Below are 16,076 nucleotides of genomic sequence, written 5' to 3' on the forward strand. Positions count from 1 at the left end.
TTTACATCTCACCCCAACCGGTCGCGGCAGATGGCTGCCCCTCCCTGAGCCTGGTTCTGCCGGAAGTTTCTTTCTGTCAAAAGTTTTTCCTTCCCACTGTCGCCAAAGTGCTTGCTCATAGGGGGTCATGATTGTTGGGTTTATCTATATACATTAATGCTTGTATGCTTTTCATTTATTCTTTTGCCTTACTCTTTGGTTCATAATATAAAGTTACTTGAATGGTTTCCTTTTTCCTTATTTTATGTTGCTTTGCTGTTTACCACAATCTAAATATCATGTTTAAATGGAATACATTATTGTAAATGGTATTTGTACAAAATATAATTTGAATGAGATAAGATACCTTTATTAGTCCCACAAGGGAAAATTTCAAAATTTGCATGTGGTATTTTCCCTTTTCACATTAAAATACCTTTGAAATACAAATTGAATACCGCTTAATGGACTTTTTTTTTTTTCTACCAAGAAAACTTACTTTGGCTTACAATCTGTTAAACTGTTCACTTTAAACGACTCAAAACTGTAAAATCTAAATTGTAACTTCTCTTGAACACCTCAGACTTAAACATAATTTCTTTTATTTCTTTTATATCTATTAACTTCTTTTGTAATGGTGCAACTGGAGCATCTTTCTCTCATCTCTGTATGCTGCACTGCATATAGCAGAGATCACAATACAGCTTACTTTTCCTTAACTTGAAAATCAGCTGTATTCAATTTCCCTCCCCCTAGTGTTATAAATGGCAACCTGCACTAATTGCACCACATTAAAGGCAAACTACACTCATTGGCAGCGGCATAGGCACACTTAAAATTTGTTCTGAAATTTTCGCTTTCTAGTTTCTTTTTATTGTTCAATGTCAGTTTTCTGTGACATGCTCGCTGGTCTCAGATTGAACAGATGAGTAACAGCAGCAGCAGCTGGTGTCTCAGTTTTATGGAAATGCTTCATTTACACAGAACTGACCTCTGCGCTGTTTGTAAAAACTGTTTCACGTCAGGTCCTACAGAGCTGCTGATGTTGGATCCTGCCTGCATCACAAACACAGCTTTATGATCCAGAGATAATAAAACAAAGGCCCTTTAATTTAAGGATGACAGCTTTATTGCTGCACAGCTCTAAACGTTACAGCGTGACTCAGGAAACTGAACTCGACTAAAATAAAATGCAACCTGTTCATTTGTTGGAAACAAAAGAAGCAGCTGTGCATTATTCAGAATCTAAATAAAACAAATAAAGTGCAGCACCAGAGGGGGGCATACTGAGTGATTCATAATGATAATATTACAATGTGTGCAATAAGATAAAGATTAAAGTCCTTTATTGGTTATGCCCATGCAGCTCTATTCACTGCAGAAAGTACATGTAGGTAAGTATCCACCTGTTGCTCTTCTTTTCTCTTTCTCGTCACTCACAGGATCTTTCCCTTCAAAGGGACTTTTTCTCTCCCACAATCACAATGTGCCTGCTCACAAGGGGTCACTTGATTGCTGGGGTTCTCTCCACAATACTGTCGGATCTTTACCTTTCAGAATAAAGTGCCCCGAGGCCAACGTTGTTGTGACTTGTTGCTGATTAAAAAAACTTCAATTAAATTATAGAAACTACTATAAAGAACGTTTCAAACTAGTGACAAATAGACAGAAAACTCCAATAACAGAAAGACAACAACATAACATGAAGTCACCTTTGCCAAAAACCTGCAGTTCCTCTAGTGACCAGCTCATCTTGTAACCGGAAGGTTGCCGGTTTGATCCTCAGCTCTGTCTATCTTGTTCGTTGTGTCCTTGGGCAAGACACTTCACCTACGACCTACTGGTGATGGCCAGAGGGGCCGATGGCGCGGTATGGCAGCCTCGCTTCTGTCAGTCTGCCCCAGAGCAGCTGTGGCTACGACTGTAGCTGCCTCCACCAGTGTGTGAATGTGAGAGTGAATGAACAGTGGAATTGTAAAGTGCTTTGAGGGTCTCGAAAAGCGCTAAATAAATGCAATCTATTATTATTATTATTATTAATTGAAGCTGGCTCTATAAACGAGTCAGTCATAAGAAATGTTCATTTTACAGCAGAAACAGACGCAGCTGTTGAGGGTTTTTAACTCACTTGTTTAAACTTTATGAGTACTGAAAGTTATGTCGTGTTACAGGATGCTCTGGCTGACAGATGCGTAGCTGCAAGCTGTCTATGAGCCCTCACCTCGGCTGTGTGGAATCACTGAACTGGAGCCTTTTGGGGCTTTTTCATGCAATTATCTGATAAATAATATGGATGTGGTTCAGTTTATTTGGATGTTAGCAGTAACTAGCAGGTATCTCTATCTGTGCAATGCACCTGTACGGCTAGCTTGCTAACTTTGTAGTGTCAGTTAATTACTTAGCAGCCCATCCTGCTATTTAGATATAAGCACTTTTGTTAACCAAAAAATAACACTGTGGGAGCCAAAACACTAATGCTGAGGCTTCAGTCACTGGGTGACATCATAGTGGCTCGTCATGTTTGGAGGACGAAGAATACTGAGTTGCATCCCAAGAACACCATACCTACTGTGAAGCATGGGGGTGGAAACATCATGCTATGGGGCTGTTTTTCTGCCAAGGGGACAGGACGACTGATCCGTGTTAAGGACAGAATGAATGGGGCCATGTATCGTGAGATTTTGAGCCAAAACCTCCTTCCATCAGTGAGAACTTTGAAGATGAAACGAGGCTGGGTCTTCCAACATGACAATGATCCAAAACACACCGCCCGGGCAACAAAGGAGTGGCTCCGTAAGAAGCATTTGAAAGTCCTGGAGTGGCCTAGCCAGTCTCCAGACCTCAACCCCATAGAAAATCTGTGGCGGGAGTTGAAAGTCTGTGTTGCTCGGCGACAGCCCCAAAACATCACTGCTCTCGAGAAGATCTGCATGGAGGAATGGGCCAAAATACCAGCTACTGTGTGTGCAAACCTGGTAAAGACCTATAGTAAACGTTTGACCTCTGTAACATAACCTTTGTTGGCAATAACAAAGTATTGAGTTGTATTTTTGTTATTGACCAAATACTTATTTTCCACCCTGATTTACGAATAAATTCTTTACAAATCCTACCATGTGGATTCATGGATTTATTTTTCACATTCTGTCTCTCACAGTTGAAGTGTACCTCTGGTGCAAATTACTGACCTCTGTCATCATTTTAAGTGGGGGAACTTGCACAATCGGTGGCTGACTAAATACTTTTTTGCCCCACTGTATGTCCATCTTTTATATACAGTCCATGATCTCATCCCAGTATGTTCTCCACTTCTATCTTAACAACCCCGGAAAAGGGGAATATCTTCTGGAAGAATCTCCTCCCTCTGTTTGACTTCCTGAGTACAAACTTTGCTCTGGCTGCAATGACACCTTCCTCTTGTTATTCCCCTTCATCAGTCACTGTCCTGCAGGACTGCACCACACCTGCACCACAGCAGTTCAAAGATTCACTCTAAAAGTTTGAAGATGGGCTTTGGCTGAGCGTCTGACTGAACTTACTTGCTATACTATGAAATGAAAACAAATTCAGCAGTGATTACAGAGATCTAACCTCCAAACCAGAGAATTAATCATAAACTCTGCTGTTTACAGACTCTCAGTTCTAACTTGTTGTTTTTCTGCTGAATATCTGAGTTTCTTTACAAAGACTTCTGTTCCTCAGTGACATCATGCAGACAAGGTCTCACTGTTACAAACAGCATTGGAAATATCCCAGACATTCAGCTGAGCGTCTTCAAAGTGCAAAATATGACTCATTTATTAAATATTTGAGGAGTAACGCTGCACTCAGTGTCTCGGCTTAAAAAATGCAAGACAGCAGCGAAGACACAACGTTCTCATAGACCTGACTTTACAGGAAAAAACGTTCACGCAGTCGTCCTTAAACACATCTTTACAGCTGCCAGCAAACAGAGACGATGGTCACACCGGCCAGCTCTGACAAACTCAAACTAAATATTAGATTTTACATGGAAAGAAGGGAATAGCTCTCTAATGTTTTGGTGCTCTAATATTCCACTTCATGAAAAGTGGATAAGTGAATGTGAATAATGGATGTGTGTACCTCGCTCTGCAGCTCAGTAACCTCTTTAACGTGCTGCGTCTCCAGAGTCTCAGGGAGCTGGTGATACAGAGAGCTGCTGGCCTCTTTCTTCCCTGCTTCTTTGTATTTAACCTGCAGGAAAATGTTACGTTCATTATCACAGTTTTTACATTCTGTCTCGGACAGCATTATGGGAGAAGATGTGCTGTTGCAAAAAGCTTTTAGTGTCACCTTTTCAGACTAATATTGTGCTTATTTTGTCTGTATGCACTGGATTTGGACTAACACCAGGTAAACAGGAAGAACTGGATGTTTCTTGTGTTCTTCAAAGAGAATAAAATCAGTCTGAATATGTTGCAGCAAAGAAGGAGGAGGGCAGAAAGGCACCCAGGAGCTCTGAATGTGATAACACTGATAACAAGACCAGAATAGACAACAGCAGCCAGTTTATCTGCCCTGTGTTAGCCTGATGGAGTGTCTGAGACGGGCACACATATTTTAGACTCTAAGGGCTTTGCATTGACATTCGTACGCTCCCTGCAGGCTGATAATGTCTCAGATACGGCCACGCCTCTTTATCCTTCTGTGGGAGAATATTCAAACTCTGCAGGAACTCTCTGGGTGGTGCTAACCACTCCACCACCATGCTGCACCGCAGGAATTTTTAACCTGGAATTTATACCTGTACCACAATTTTCTTTACCTAATGTTACTTTGACTGTTTGTTTAAAACCCAAATATTGCCTGGAACAACACTAAAACAGTTCCCACCTCGCTGTGCGTCTCAGCCATCTCTTTAACAAACTGAGTCTGCAGAGTTTCAGGCAGCAGCGAGTACAAAGTGTTGGGCAGATCCTCTTTGTCCTTCTTGTAGTTTGCCTTCAAACAAAAGAATGAAAAATGTTTTAATCCTACACGAAAAACTTAAAAACACTTATTTTTTACTATAATACTAATAATAGAATTAGTGCTGCAAACTGTAGATTTCTTACAGACACAGATCCTCTGAGATCTGATGAAACTATACACCTGTGTGGTGCGTTCAGGGTCCTCACCTCACTCTGTATTTCTGACATCTGTTTGGCGAACTGTGTCTCTGCCGTCTCTGGGAGAAGCGAGTACAAGTTCTTACTGATCTCCTTCTTACCCTCCTCTTTGTACTTCACCTGCACACACACACACACACTGACTTTAAACAGCTGACACACAGCAGGGACACTTTCACATTCAGACTGTGTCTCTGTGTTTCTCACCTCACTGCAGATGTCTCTCAGCTCTTTGGCCAGCTGTGTCTCTGTGGTTGCAGGTAGCTGATGATACAGAGAGCTGCTCACCTCCTTCTTACCGTCCTGTTTATACTTCACCTACAAAGACACCAAACAACAGGCAGAATTCAAACTGCAGAGGAACATTTGCTTGTGTTTTCTCTCTTGTCTGTGATGTGAGTACCTGACTCTGCAGCTGTGCCACCTCTTTGGCGTGCTGAGTCTCCAGAGTCTCGGGCAGCTTCGAGTACAGAGAGCTGGACGCTTCCTTCTTCCCTGCTTCTTTATATTTGCTCTGCAAAACAAAGAGAGGAAAATAATAAATAAAGGCATCGAATGTAAACGCTGTGACTGAGGTTTGACCTTTAAACAGATCTTAAACACACGATGTTCCCGTACCTCACTCTGTATTTCAGATACAGCTTTGGCAAACTGCATTTCGTTGGTCTGTGGCAGCTGTGAATACACACTGACACTCTGGCTCTTCTTCCCACTTTCCTTATATTTGTTCTAGAAATGAAGACAAAGACGTGGCATCAGACGCTGGTCTCCTGTCTCTCAGCAGATATTACACCAACCAAGACAAAGCAAACGTGCAGATGAGCGGAATCAGAGGGATTTCCTACAGGATCCACTACAAAACTTATCTGAACTGTTTTCATCCTTCTGTGAGATGAGCTCAGTAATTGGAGGCAGCAGTTTCACAGAGATGGAAATGATATAAGGATCACTTTCTCTTCTCTTCACTTCCAGCTAACGCTCACAGCTGGACTCAGACACAATCCTTCAGTCCTTTATTACATATTCTGTATATGACATGTTGCATACAGACAGTCTCAGAGATCTTACGGCTCTTCAGCTTTGAAATGTTTGGAGTTGCTCACAGGCCCCGCAAGAACCCAAACTGCCAACATCCCTGTAATTTTCTCCAAGCACCTTGGAAGTAGGTGCAGTTATGCCAGAGACCTCTACTCAAAACATCAAGCCCCCACAGGACACCCCCAGAGGTCCTCGGAGTCCTGAACACCTATCTGGGGATCTACACAATATCAGGCATGTGGTTTAATGCTGTTGCTCACTGGTACATGCTCTCTATTCTTTCTAATGGTTAATGGATTTTGTAGAAACAAAAAAGTCTAAACATCACATTAAGAAGTCTTGTATAGAAGATGAAAGATCTGCAGCAGAACTGTACCTCGCTCAGTATTTCACTCATCTCCCGGGCAAAGTGGGTCTCTGTGGTTTCAGGCAGCTGAGCGTACAGAGGCGACATCATCTCCTTCCTCCCTTCATCTTTGTACTTTTTCTGTTGGAAACAAAGAATTCAAGTAAAGAAAAAGAAACAAAAACTTTTCATCTCTGCGAACAAGAATAAACTCCACTGAGTCCCAGCAGATGACAGCTGTTTACAGCTGTTCCAGAAATCATTGGAAAGAAAAAAAAAACACTATCTTGACCTGCATTTAAAAGAAGCTCGTCGGCTCACCTGCTGAGCTTCTTTAGCTCGCTGTACTAACATAAAGCCAACACTTCACAGTAATAACAGAAACACTTTGGACAGTGGTGATTCGCCTCCATGTGGGACTTGATTCACTAAACTGAAACTGCAACCAGCTTTGTGTGAAAGAAGTGTTGGATGAGGTGTCGCCTGTGTGGAGAGAAGCCACACAGACAGGTCCAGACGCCTGGTGGATTTAAACCACAGATACTTTGTGCAGAGGCGTTGCACCACTGTGCAGCTAATTGTTCTCTTCTTCATTCGCAGTTTTCATTTTAATTCTGTTTTTAACATCTGTGTAACTGTTCTACCTGCTGTGTGTTTACGTGACTCTGGTCCGTTGTGTTTAGATTTCCTGTACTTGATGGTATCTAATCAACTGGAGGCGCTGTAGGTCAGCTCCTGCTGCTTAGTGTTAAACACTGTACATGCACTGTTCTGTGTGTAATCACACAGTCTCACATCTCCAACCCTGAATAAATAAAAGCCAAATGAAGCGTGAGGAGCAGGAAACACACAACAGGATTCACTCACTTCACTCTGCAGTTCAGTCACTTCTTTGACGCGTTTGGTCTCCAGAGTTTCGGGCAGTTTGGAGTAAAGAGACGACGCTGCGTGCTGCTTACCTGCCTGCTTGTACTTCACCTGTCAAACAAACACACACTTTAAATCCCCACAGAATCACACTCTCACAACTTCATCCTGCCTCAAACTGTTTCCCAGCTACTCATGACTGGAAATATCTTATCCTTCACTGAGCAGTGTTATCAGCTCTGCAGGCGACTGGTAGTTAATTTAGTAACCACTCTGTGACATCACCAGCTGCATCTATCCAATAGGATTTCAGCTTCGTGTCCTGTTTGACCCTGTGTAGCTAAGACATGACATGAATGTGGGGAATCGGACAGAACTGATTGAATTCTGTTGGAGTTTATTTACTGTTGTAAGTTTATTTGCACCCGTGTGCTGCGGCTGGAGCTTATTAATGCTGTTTAACAGGTTTAAGGTCAGAGTATCTGAGCCGTCCAACACGCTGCAGGACTGCGTCCACAGCAGCGCCCACTCTCGCTGCTGCCATTGAAGGACCGTATCAGTCTCTGATGTGTTTTCCAACACGCTAAAAATGTTTATTGGTCTTCTGTTGTTAATGTTTCGTGTCCTAAATTTCCAGTTTGACTTAATAAATCCAGAACAGGACGTGTTGATATGACCTTAGAAACACAGCAGAGTGCTGGAAGCATCTAAACGTAGATGTGATATCACTCCAAACTCTCGGACACGGACATATTTATCAAGACTTATGAGCTACTTTTTGGATAACACCTGTATATAGAAGTTCACTGACAACAACTGAGTGACATGTGAGCTGTGACAGACTGGAAATGCAGAACTGATCCAAAGTGCCAGGATGCACGGATGACAGAGCTGGAAAAACAGGAGCTCCGTGTTATAGAGCTGACAAAAGCAGCCTCATTTCATCAATGCTTAGATGGCCTAAAATAGAGAAAAGAGCAGCTTCACGTAGAAAACAATAAACGCAGTCCATTCAGTATTTATGCGTTTGGGAATTTTCATTGTTTTGGGAATTTTGAATTATTTGAGAATATCTGAATTTGGACTTTATTCTTACTCCAAGTGTTTGAAGTTTCAGAATTCTCTCAAGGCTGTTTATTCTGGGATCTTCGAGTGTTGTCTCCCTGCTTTATAAGGTCTCTGCACAATGCAGTGCTACTTCAGTACTTGATAGTCGGACACACCCTGCAGGCTTCAAACCCAAATATTGTCTGTAACAACGCTTTGTCCAAAAATGGCAGGACAGTGATGATCACTAAAACAGTTCCCACCTCGCTGTGCGTCTCAGCCATCTCTTTAACAAACTGAGTCTGCAGAGTTTCAGGCAGCAGCGAGTACAAAGTGTTGGGCAGATCCTCTTTGTCCTTCTTGTAGTTTGCCTTCAAACAAAAGAATGAAAAATGTTTTTAATCCTACACGAAAAACTTAAAAACAGTTTTTTTTTACTATAATACCAATAATAGAATTAGTGCTGCAAACTGTAGATTTCTTACAGACACAGATCCTCTGAGATCTGATGAAACTATACACCTGTGGTGCGTTCAGGGTCCTCACCTCACTCTGTATTTCTGACATCTGTTTGGCGAACTGTGTCTCTGCCGTCTCTGGGAGCAGCGAGTACAAGTTCTTACTGATCTCCTTCTTACCCTCCTCTTTGTACTTCACCTGCACACACACACACACACTGACTTTAAACAGCTGACACACAGCAGGGACACTTTCACATTCAGACTGTGTCTCTGTGTCTCTCACCTCACTGCAGATGTCTCTCAGCTCTTTGGCCAGCTGTGTCTCTGTGGTTGCAGGTAGCTGATGATACAGAGAGCTGCTCACCTCCTTCTTACCGTCCTGTTTATACTTCACCTACAAAGACACCAAACAACAGGCAGAATTCAAACTGCAGAGGAACATTTGCTTGTGTTTTCTCTCTTGTCTGTGATGTGAGTACCTGACTCTGCAGCTGTGCCACCTCTTTGGCGTGCTGAGTCTCCAGAGTCTTGGGCAGCTTCGAGTACAGAGAGCTGGACGCTTCCTTCTTCCCTGCTTCTTTATATTTGCTCTGAAAAACAAAGAGAGGAAAATAATAAATAAAGGCATCGAATGTAAACGCTGTGACTGAGGTTTGACCTTTAAACAGATCTTAAACACACGATGTTCCCGTACCTCACTCTGTATTTCAGATACAGCTTTGGCAAACTGCATTTCGTTGGTCTGTGGCAGCTGTGAATACACACTGACACTCTGGCTCTTCTTCCCACTTTCCTTATATTTGTTCTAGAAATGAAGACAAAGACGTGGCATCAGACGCTGGTCTCCTGTCTCTCAGCAGATATTGCACCAACCAAGACAAAGCAAACGTGCAGATGAGCGGAATCAGAGGGATTTCCTACAGGATCCACTACAAAACTTATCTGAACTGTTTTCATCCTTCTGTGAGATGAGCTCAGTAATTGGAGGCAGCAGTTTCACAGAGATGGAAATGATATAAGGATCACTTTCTCTTCTCTTCACTTCCAGCTAACGCTCACAGCTGGACTCAGACACAATCCTTCAGTCCTTTATTACATATTCTGTATATGACATGTTGCATACAGACAGTCTCAGAGATCTTACGGCTCTTCAGCCTTGAAATGTCGGAGTTGCTCAACCAGCAGTTGCGTTATTGCAAACAGAAATCACAGCAAACAGCTGGTATCAGTGTGACTTTCCTGGTCTTAAAAAGCAGGACTCCCTGGCATTCATGCAGATGTTACTTTGACGTGAATGTGACAAGCGCAAAGTGTAAACCTGGCCTCTAAATCCTGCAGATACAAATCCAATCCAACATCGGCGGGAACAGTAACGGGAAAATGTAATGCCACCTTCCCGTGTTTTCCTCCAAGCACCTTAAGAACAGGTGAAGTCAAAACACTGGAGGTCCCACATTCAAGCCCTGAACAGTGAAAGCTTTTGTGGGGCAAGATCAGGCAGCTGCTTTTAATGCTGTGGCCTTACTTACTACACTTTCTGTTCTTTGTAATCCTTAATGCATCATAGCAGCAGAACTGTACCTCGCTCAGTATTTCACTCATCTCCCGGGCAAAGTGGGTCTCTGTGGTTTCAGGCAGCTGAGCGTACAGAGGCGACATCATCTCCTTCCTCCCTTCATCTTTGTACTTTTTCTGTTGGAGACAAAGAATTCAAGTAAACAAGAGACACGCTGAGGTGAGCAATCGCAGGCAGCTCAGTCTGCGCAGGATTTACTTTTAAGGGAGGAGTTTTGTACTTTTTATATATTCATACAAATATATTTTCTTTATTCTCTTTAAATGTAACTTGTAAAGCAGTAAAAATAAGATTAGGGCAACAAAACAAAAGTTTACTTTGATTACACAAACATTATGTAGGTGTGAGTGATGGCTAATATTGATAACAAGTATGGAGAACCCAGAGCACTTTATACAACATGCCTCATTCATATAAACACTTTGTTTCCTTTGCTTAACTGCTTTCTATCAAACATTCACACACATTCATAATCGGATGGATGCATCGGAGCAACTTGGGGTTAATATCTTGCCCAAGGATGCAGTCAAGGATCGACTCACCGACCTTCCTATCAGTAGACCACGTGCTCTACCTGCTGAGCTTCAGCCAAAGCAAAGGCAGCAAGAAATATAGTTTAAAATAGCATTAATATCAATTTGACCTTCAGATAAATCTATCGAGCTTGAGGGAGAGGTCAGAGGTCAAATGTGACATGATATTTTGACTATTTGACATACAGTGCTTTCTGTATGTTGGCACATACAGCACAGCCTTTTGCTCCTCAGTTTTCTACCAATAAATCCTTCAGCTGACCTTGAAGACGTTGGTGGATTTAAGGCAAATGTTAATGGATTGTTAACATGACCCAGACAAAGTTTCCAGGAGTTCAGAAGGTTTCGTGTTCACAGACAGAACGACGTCCTCAGCAGATGTAATATAAACAAACAACAAAACACTGCAAGAAATCTTCATCTCAGGCAACAGCTGAACTCCTCACTGGCTCCCAGCAGATAACAGCTGTTTACAGCTGTGCCAGAAATGATTGGAAAGAAAAAGCATCATCTTGATTTGCATTTAAAAAGGGGCTCGCTGGGTTACCTGCCAACTTTCCTGTTTTACAACTGGCACAAACAGATCACTTCACAGCTGTTTCTGTGCTGCTTTTAAAATTCCTCTGAAAAGTCTTTAAGCATCAGTTCAGCTGCATTTTACTCTGCTGCTTACTGGAAACAGATAATAACAGAGATGACATAAGAGATACATCTCGATCCATGATTTCTTTCACAAAGCTGGTTTTCAGTTTCAGTTCATCTCTCAGAGACTATTATAAATGTTTTAGGTTCTTTCTTCTATACACATCAACCAAAAACACCATGTTCACCATTATGCTGACGACACTCAGTTTTATCTACTTGTCACATGTGACCTTCTACATTTGGGTGAAAACCCAACGTATTTGTATTAAATTATAGTGGAAATGGCAGTTTTGGAGCCTGAGCTCAAACAACATTAGCTCTGCTAAGTGTGAATAATAATAATAATAATAATACATTTTATTTAAATAGCGCCTTTCAAAGCACCCAAGGACACTGTACAACAGATATCCAGTTTGAACGATAAATGAAAACCTTACAGTTCTTGCGTACGGAGGGCAGCTTTTACCAGACTGATAAATTAAAACAGCTTTTATATCTTCAGCAAACTGTAGTTGATGCTGCTGTGACTTCCAGCCTGGAGTACATTTGGTTTGTCCGACTCTTTGGTTCAAAAGGCAGCTACTTGGCTTTTAATCGGTCCAGAGAAAAGACGACACATCACTTCAGTTTTAGCTCAGCTGCACTGGTTAGCTGTGGAATCAGGATTTATTTACATTTTATTTTTTGGATCAGCTCAGCTGTATGTTGCAGATCGAGTAACTCCACATTTTGCTGCCAGTTCACTGGAGTCATCCTCAGCAGTTTCCCTCAGTGCCCCCCCTCTAACCTAAAAACTGAGGGTGACAGGTCTCCTCTGTTCTTGCCTCCTGGCTCTGGATTAATCTGTCATCCCACATAAAGTCAAACAGCTGACAACTTTAAATCAGTTCCTGCTTCCAGTCAAGCCTGAGGTGCCTCACGGTTTGTATCAAGTGTATGTTTTTTACTTGTAGATTTGTTTAACGTAATAATTTTCTTATTTACGATATTCCAACCATATTTATTCAGTGTTTTTTCCTTAGCTTCACTTCCACCCATCTATCCTGGAGTATCCCAGGTGTCACAGGATGGGATACACAGAGAGACAGAATCACCAACTAACCTCGACACGTCTTTGTCTATGTGAGGAACCTGGAGTACCTGATGAGATCGCACGCAGCTACAGCAAGAGCATGTAAAGGCCTCAGTTGGTCTGTGGACATGAATCATGTGTATGTGGCTTTTTTATTTTGTGCTTATAATTTCCTATACTTGGACTGGTGATATATTCTCCCCTAACTGGAACACACTTTGGGTTGCTGCCTGTTGTTTTGTGCTATATATGGAACTGCACTTGATGTAATCTTACAGTGCAATAAAACGAATAAGTGTTTTTCACCCAAACTACCTCTGCAACACTTAGAAGTAACGCTTTCTCCAACCTAAACTTGAAAAGTGTGAAATAATGGAAAAGCAGACTGAGGTAGAGCGATGGTACCACACACAGCAGGATTCACTCACTTCACTCTGCAGTTCAGTCACTTCTTTGACGCGTTTGGTCTCCAGAGTTTGGGGCAGTTTGGAGTAAAGAGACGACGCCGCGTGCTGCTTACCTGCCTGCTTGTACTTCACCTGTCAAACAAACACACACTTTAAATCCCCACAGAATCACACTCTCACAACTTCATCCTGCCTCAAACTGTTTCCCAGCTACTCATGACTGGAAATATCTCATCCTTCACTGAGCAGCGTTATCAGCTCTGCAGGCGACTGGGAGGTGACGTAGCAACTACTGTGACATCACCAGCTGCATCCAATAGGATGAACTGTTTGACCTTGTGTAGCTAAGACATGACATGAATGTGGGAAAACGGAAAGAGGTGATTGAATTCTGTTGGACTTCATTTACTGTTTTCTAGTTTACTTCTACTGGATGCTGATGATCGTTATTACCTGATAAATACAAAAGTTTAATGGGTTTAAACTGAGACTTATGGCTGAGCTGTCCAACACACTGCAGGCCTGCCTCAGCTCGGACTCTGATTGCACACATATTATACTAGTCTTTGATATGTTTTTCGTACATGCTTAAAAAACTTTTTTTGCCCTATTTTCAATCCGTTGTGCCATAAATTTCTACAATGACTTAATAAATACAGCCATTAGAAAAAGATCTGCTGTTGGTATTTCCTTTTTTAGTCTGATTGTAACCATCTGTGTCTCACTTGTCTCATTTTTTAACTTCCCTGATTACTCTTTGTGTATAAATAGTCCTGTCTTCTCTTCGGTCTTTGTCTCTTTGTACTCCTGCAGTTTGATGGCTTGAGCCCAAATAAAGATTTAGTTCAACTCGTCAGCTTTGGTCTCCTGCTTTTAGACTTCAGTCAGTCTCAGCAAGGTGTGCAAATCTCATCCTTATCTCACCCTGATATTTCAGACATTCAAGAGGATTCACTCCAAGGAGAAAAATCTTTAAAGTCATGATGAGTGCTGCAGGTCAGTAAGCTCGGAGCTCCCACCTCGCTGTGCGTCTCAGCCATCTCTTTAACAAACTGAGTCTCCAGAGTTTCGGGCAGCAGTGAGTACAAAGTGTTGGGCAGATCCTCTTTGTCCTGTTTGTACTTTGCCTTCAAAGAGGAATAAACACAAATCAATGAACAGAAATAAGAGAACATTGAAATGCACAGGAGAATGGAAGATATCAGTGTGTGATGAGAGAGAACAGAGCCGCACCACGCTCTGGATCTCCGACATCTGCTTGGCAAACTGCATCTCTGGTGTTTCAGGCATGAGGTGGAAGAGTGAGGAGGACATTTCCTTCTTACAGCCCTCCTTGTATTTCACCTGCACCACAAACCAAACAAACACATCTCTGTTAATGTGCAATAAAACACTTTGCTTTCTCGAGGCTCAGCGTTGCCCCCATCCTCAATTTCATAACTCCACTTTAAGTTCAGACATTTCTGTCTTCACTTATTTTCAGCACAGCGAAAGTTTTCTTAACTTCGAGCAGTGATTAGAAGAAGTCTAGCTGAGTCAGCCTGACTAATGTCGTATTTTTGGAAAACCTTCCTCCTCCTCAGATAATAGAAGCTGCAGCAGAAACACTTTGTGACAGCTCGACAGGCACAGCATGAACTCGTGCACAGGAGGAAACCTTAAAGGTCACCAGGAACAACTGGACGTGCACTTCTATTCAGTCACATCATCAACAAGCACTGCAGGAAAATATGGACTGTATCATCTTAACGTTCACTTAGACTTTGAACTCATCTGTTATCCAGTGAGAAAGATTTCATGTTAAGTAAAATATCATTGAAATAGTTTCCCAAACTTTTTGTGCTTTTGCAGCAGCTTCAAACACCACAGTGTTTGATTCAGAGGAACTTCAGAATGAGTGTTCACACAGATCAGATTAAAGAAAAGGCCGATTGGGAAAGTTTCAGACTCGGACTTGAAAAGTTTCCTGCTGAATAAAAGCCTCTGTGTTGAGGCACAGCAGTGGCTGGATGAGTGTTTGTCACCTGACTCTGCAGCTCCGTCACGTCTTTGGCCAGCTCAGTCTGCAGGGTTTGAGGAAGGCTGGAGAACAAAGTGGACGACAGCTCCTTCTGCCCATCCTCTTTGTACTTCACCTGCAGGGTCAACAGAACTGTTTTTCTGTTCTTTTATTTTCTTTTTACTTTTATTGAAAACGTAAACTGAGTAGTGAAAAGGCATTCAGGGTTTGAGTCAGGAGAGTTGTTAGACACACAGAAGAGAGCATGTTTATGAGGAGAAAGGACTGGATCTGGCAGCAGGAGAGCACCGAGCTGCCACCATTCACATCCAGAGATGAATGATGTGGTTTGCATTAAACTATTAAAGTATTTCTTTACACTGAATAACTGTGGCCTGACTGTTTTGTTCTAGTTTTAGCTGAAAAATTGTTTCAAAATGAAAGCGATGCCAAAGTTGGAGACTTCACTGCACCATCTGCCAGCTTTGCCTCTCTTTCCATGAGGTTTGACAACTCATGGAAGGAGAGGGAGACTAAAACTGGTGACCTTTAACTCCTGAAACCTCCCATATTTAAAATCCCACTAAGCTAACAGATCCAAACACTGACTGCGTAGCAGGGTATAATGGTAATGATAGCAGGAGGCGATGGATGTGACAGTTTAGAAAATAAAGTTCACAATGCAGCACACAGCGAGACAATGACAGTTTGTATGCAGATACGAGTAAATTACACAAAGATTTTTTTTTGTATTTAAAAGAACAACTTGCCAGTAACTAGTCTGCACGGAAAGAAGACGTGTGGCAGCTCAAAACCACTTAGAAACCAAATAAACTGTCAGTCAAATGTTTGGTACTTCAAAAAATGAAAGACGTTTGATTTCTTAATTGCATTCAATAATTCTCACTTTGTAAGACACGGTCTGAGTGAACTTTTATTGTACATGGACACAACTACCACAAGCATAACATATAAGA

At 42.0% G+C, this 16,076-nt stretch overlaps 1 protein-coding gene across 4 annotated transcripts in view; it reads right to left on the reverse strand.

Annotated features, from left to right (window-relative positions):
* LOC309714471 (uncharacterized protein) overlaps window positions 1-16,076 on the reverse strand; it is an 81,936-nt gene that overhangs the window by 34,182 nt on the left and 31,678 nt on the right. For all 4 annotated transcript variants that reach the window (XM_082546965.1, XM_082546966.1, XM_082546964.1 and 1 more), the window contains 18 exons: window positions 15,125-15,235; window positions 14,334-14,444; window positions 14,120-14,227; window positions 13,122-13,232; window positions 10,449-10,559; window positions 9,562-9,672; window positions 9,347-9,457; window positions 9,151-9,261; window positions 8,953-9,063; window positions 8,670-8,777; window positions 7,360-7,470; window positions 6,523-6,633; window positions 5,727-5,837; window positions 5,512-5,622; window positions 5,316-5,426; window positions 5,118-5,228; window positions 4,834-4,941; window positions 4,084-4,194 (listed from right to left, as the gene is read on the reverse strand). In XM_082546965.1, coding sequence (XP_082403091.1) covers window positions 4,084-4,194; window positions 4,834-4,941; window positions 5,118-5,228; window positions 5,316-5,426; window positions 5,512-5,622; window positions 5,727-5,837; window positions 6,523-6,633; window positions 7,360-7,470; window positions 8,670-8,777; window positions 8,953-9,063; window positions 9,151-9,261; window positions 9,347-9,457; window positions 9,562-9,672; window positions 10,449-10,559; window positions 13,122-13,232; window positions 14,120-14,227; window positions 14,334-14,444; window positions 15,125-15,235 — 1,989 coding nt within the window. The remainder of the gene's footprint in view (window positions 1-4,083; window positions 4,195-4,833; window positions 4,942-5,117; window positions 5,229-5,315; window positions 5,427-5,511; window positions 5,623-5,726; window positions 5,838-6,522; window positions 6,634-7,359; window positions 7,471-8,669; window positions 8,778-8,952; window positions 9,064-9,150; window positions 9,262-9,346; window positions 9,458-9,561; window positions 9,673-10,448; window positions 10,560-13,121; window positions 13,233-14,119; window positions 14,228-14,333; window positions 14,445-15,124; window positions 15,236-16,076) is intronic.

This window comes from Aulonocara stuartgranti, assembly GCF_965226115.1.
Source record: "Aulonocara stuartgranti genome assembly, chromosome: 9".
Taxonomy (NCBI): Eukaryota; Metazoa; Chordata; class Actinopteri; order Cichliformes; family Cichlidae; genus Aulonocara; species Aulonocara stuartgranti.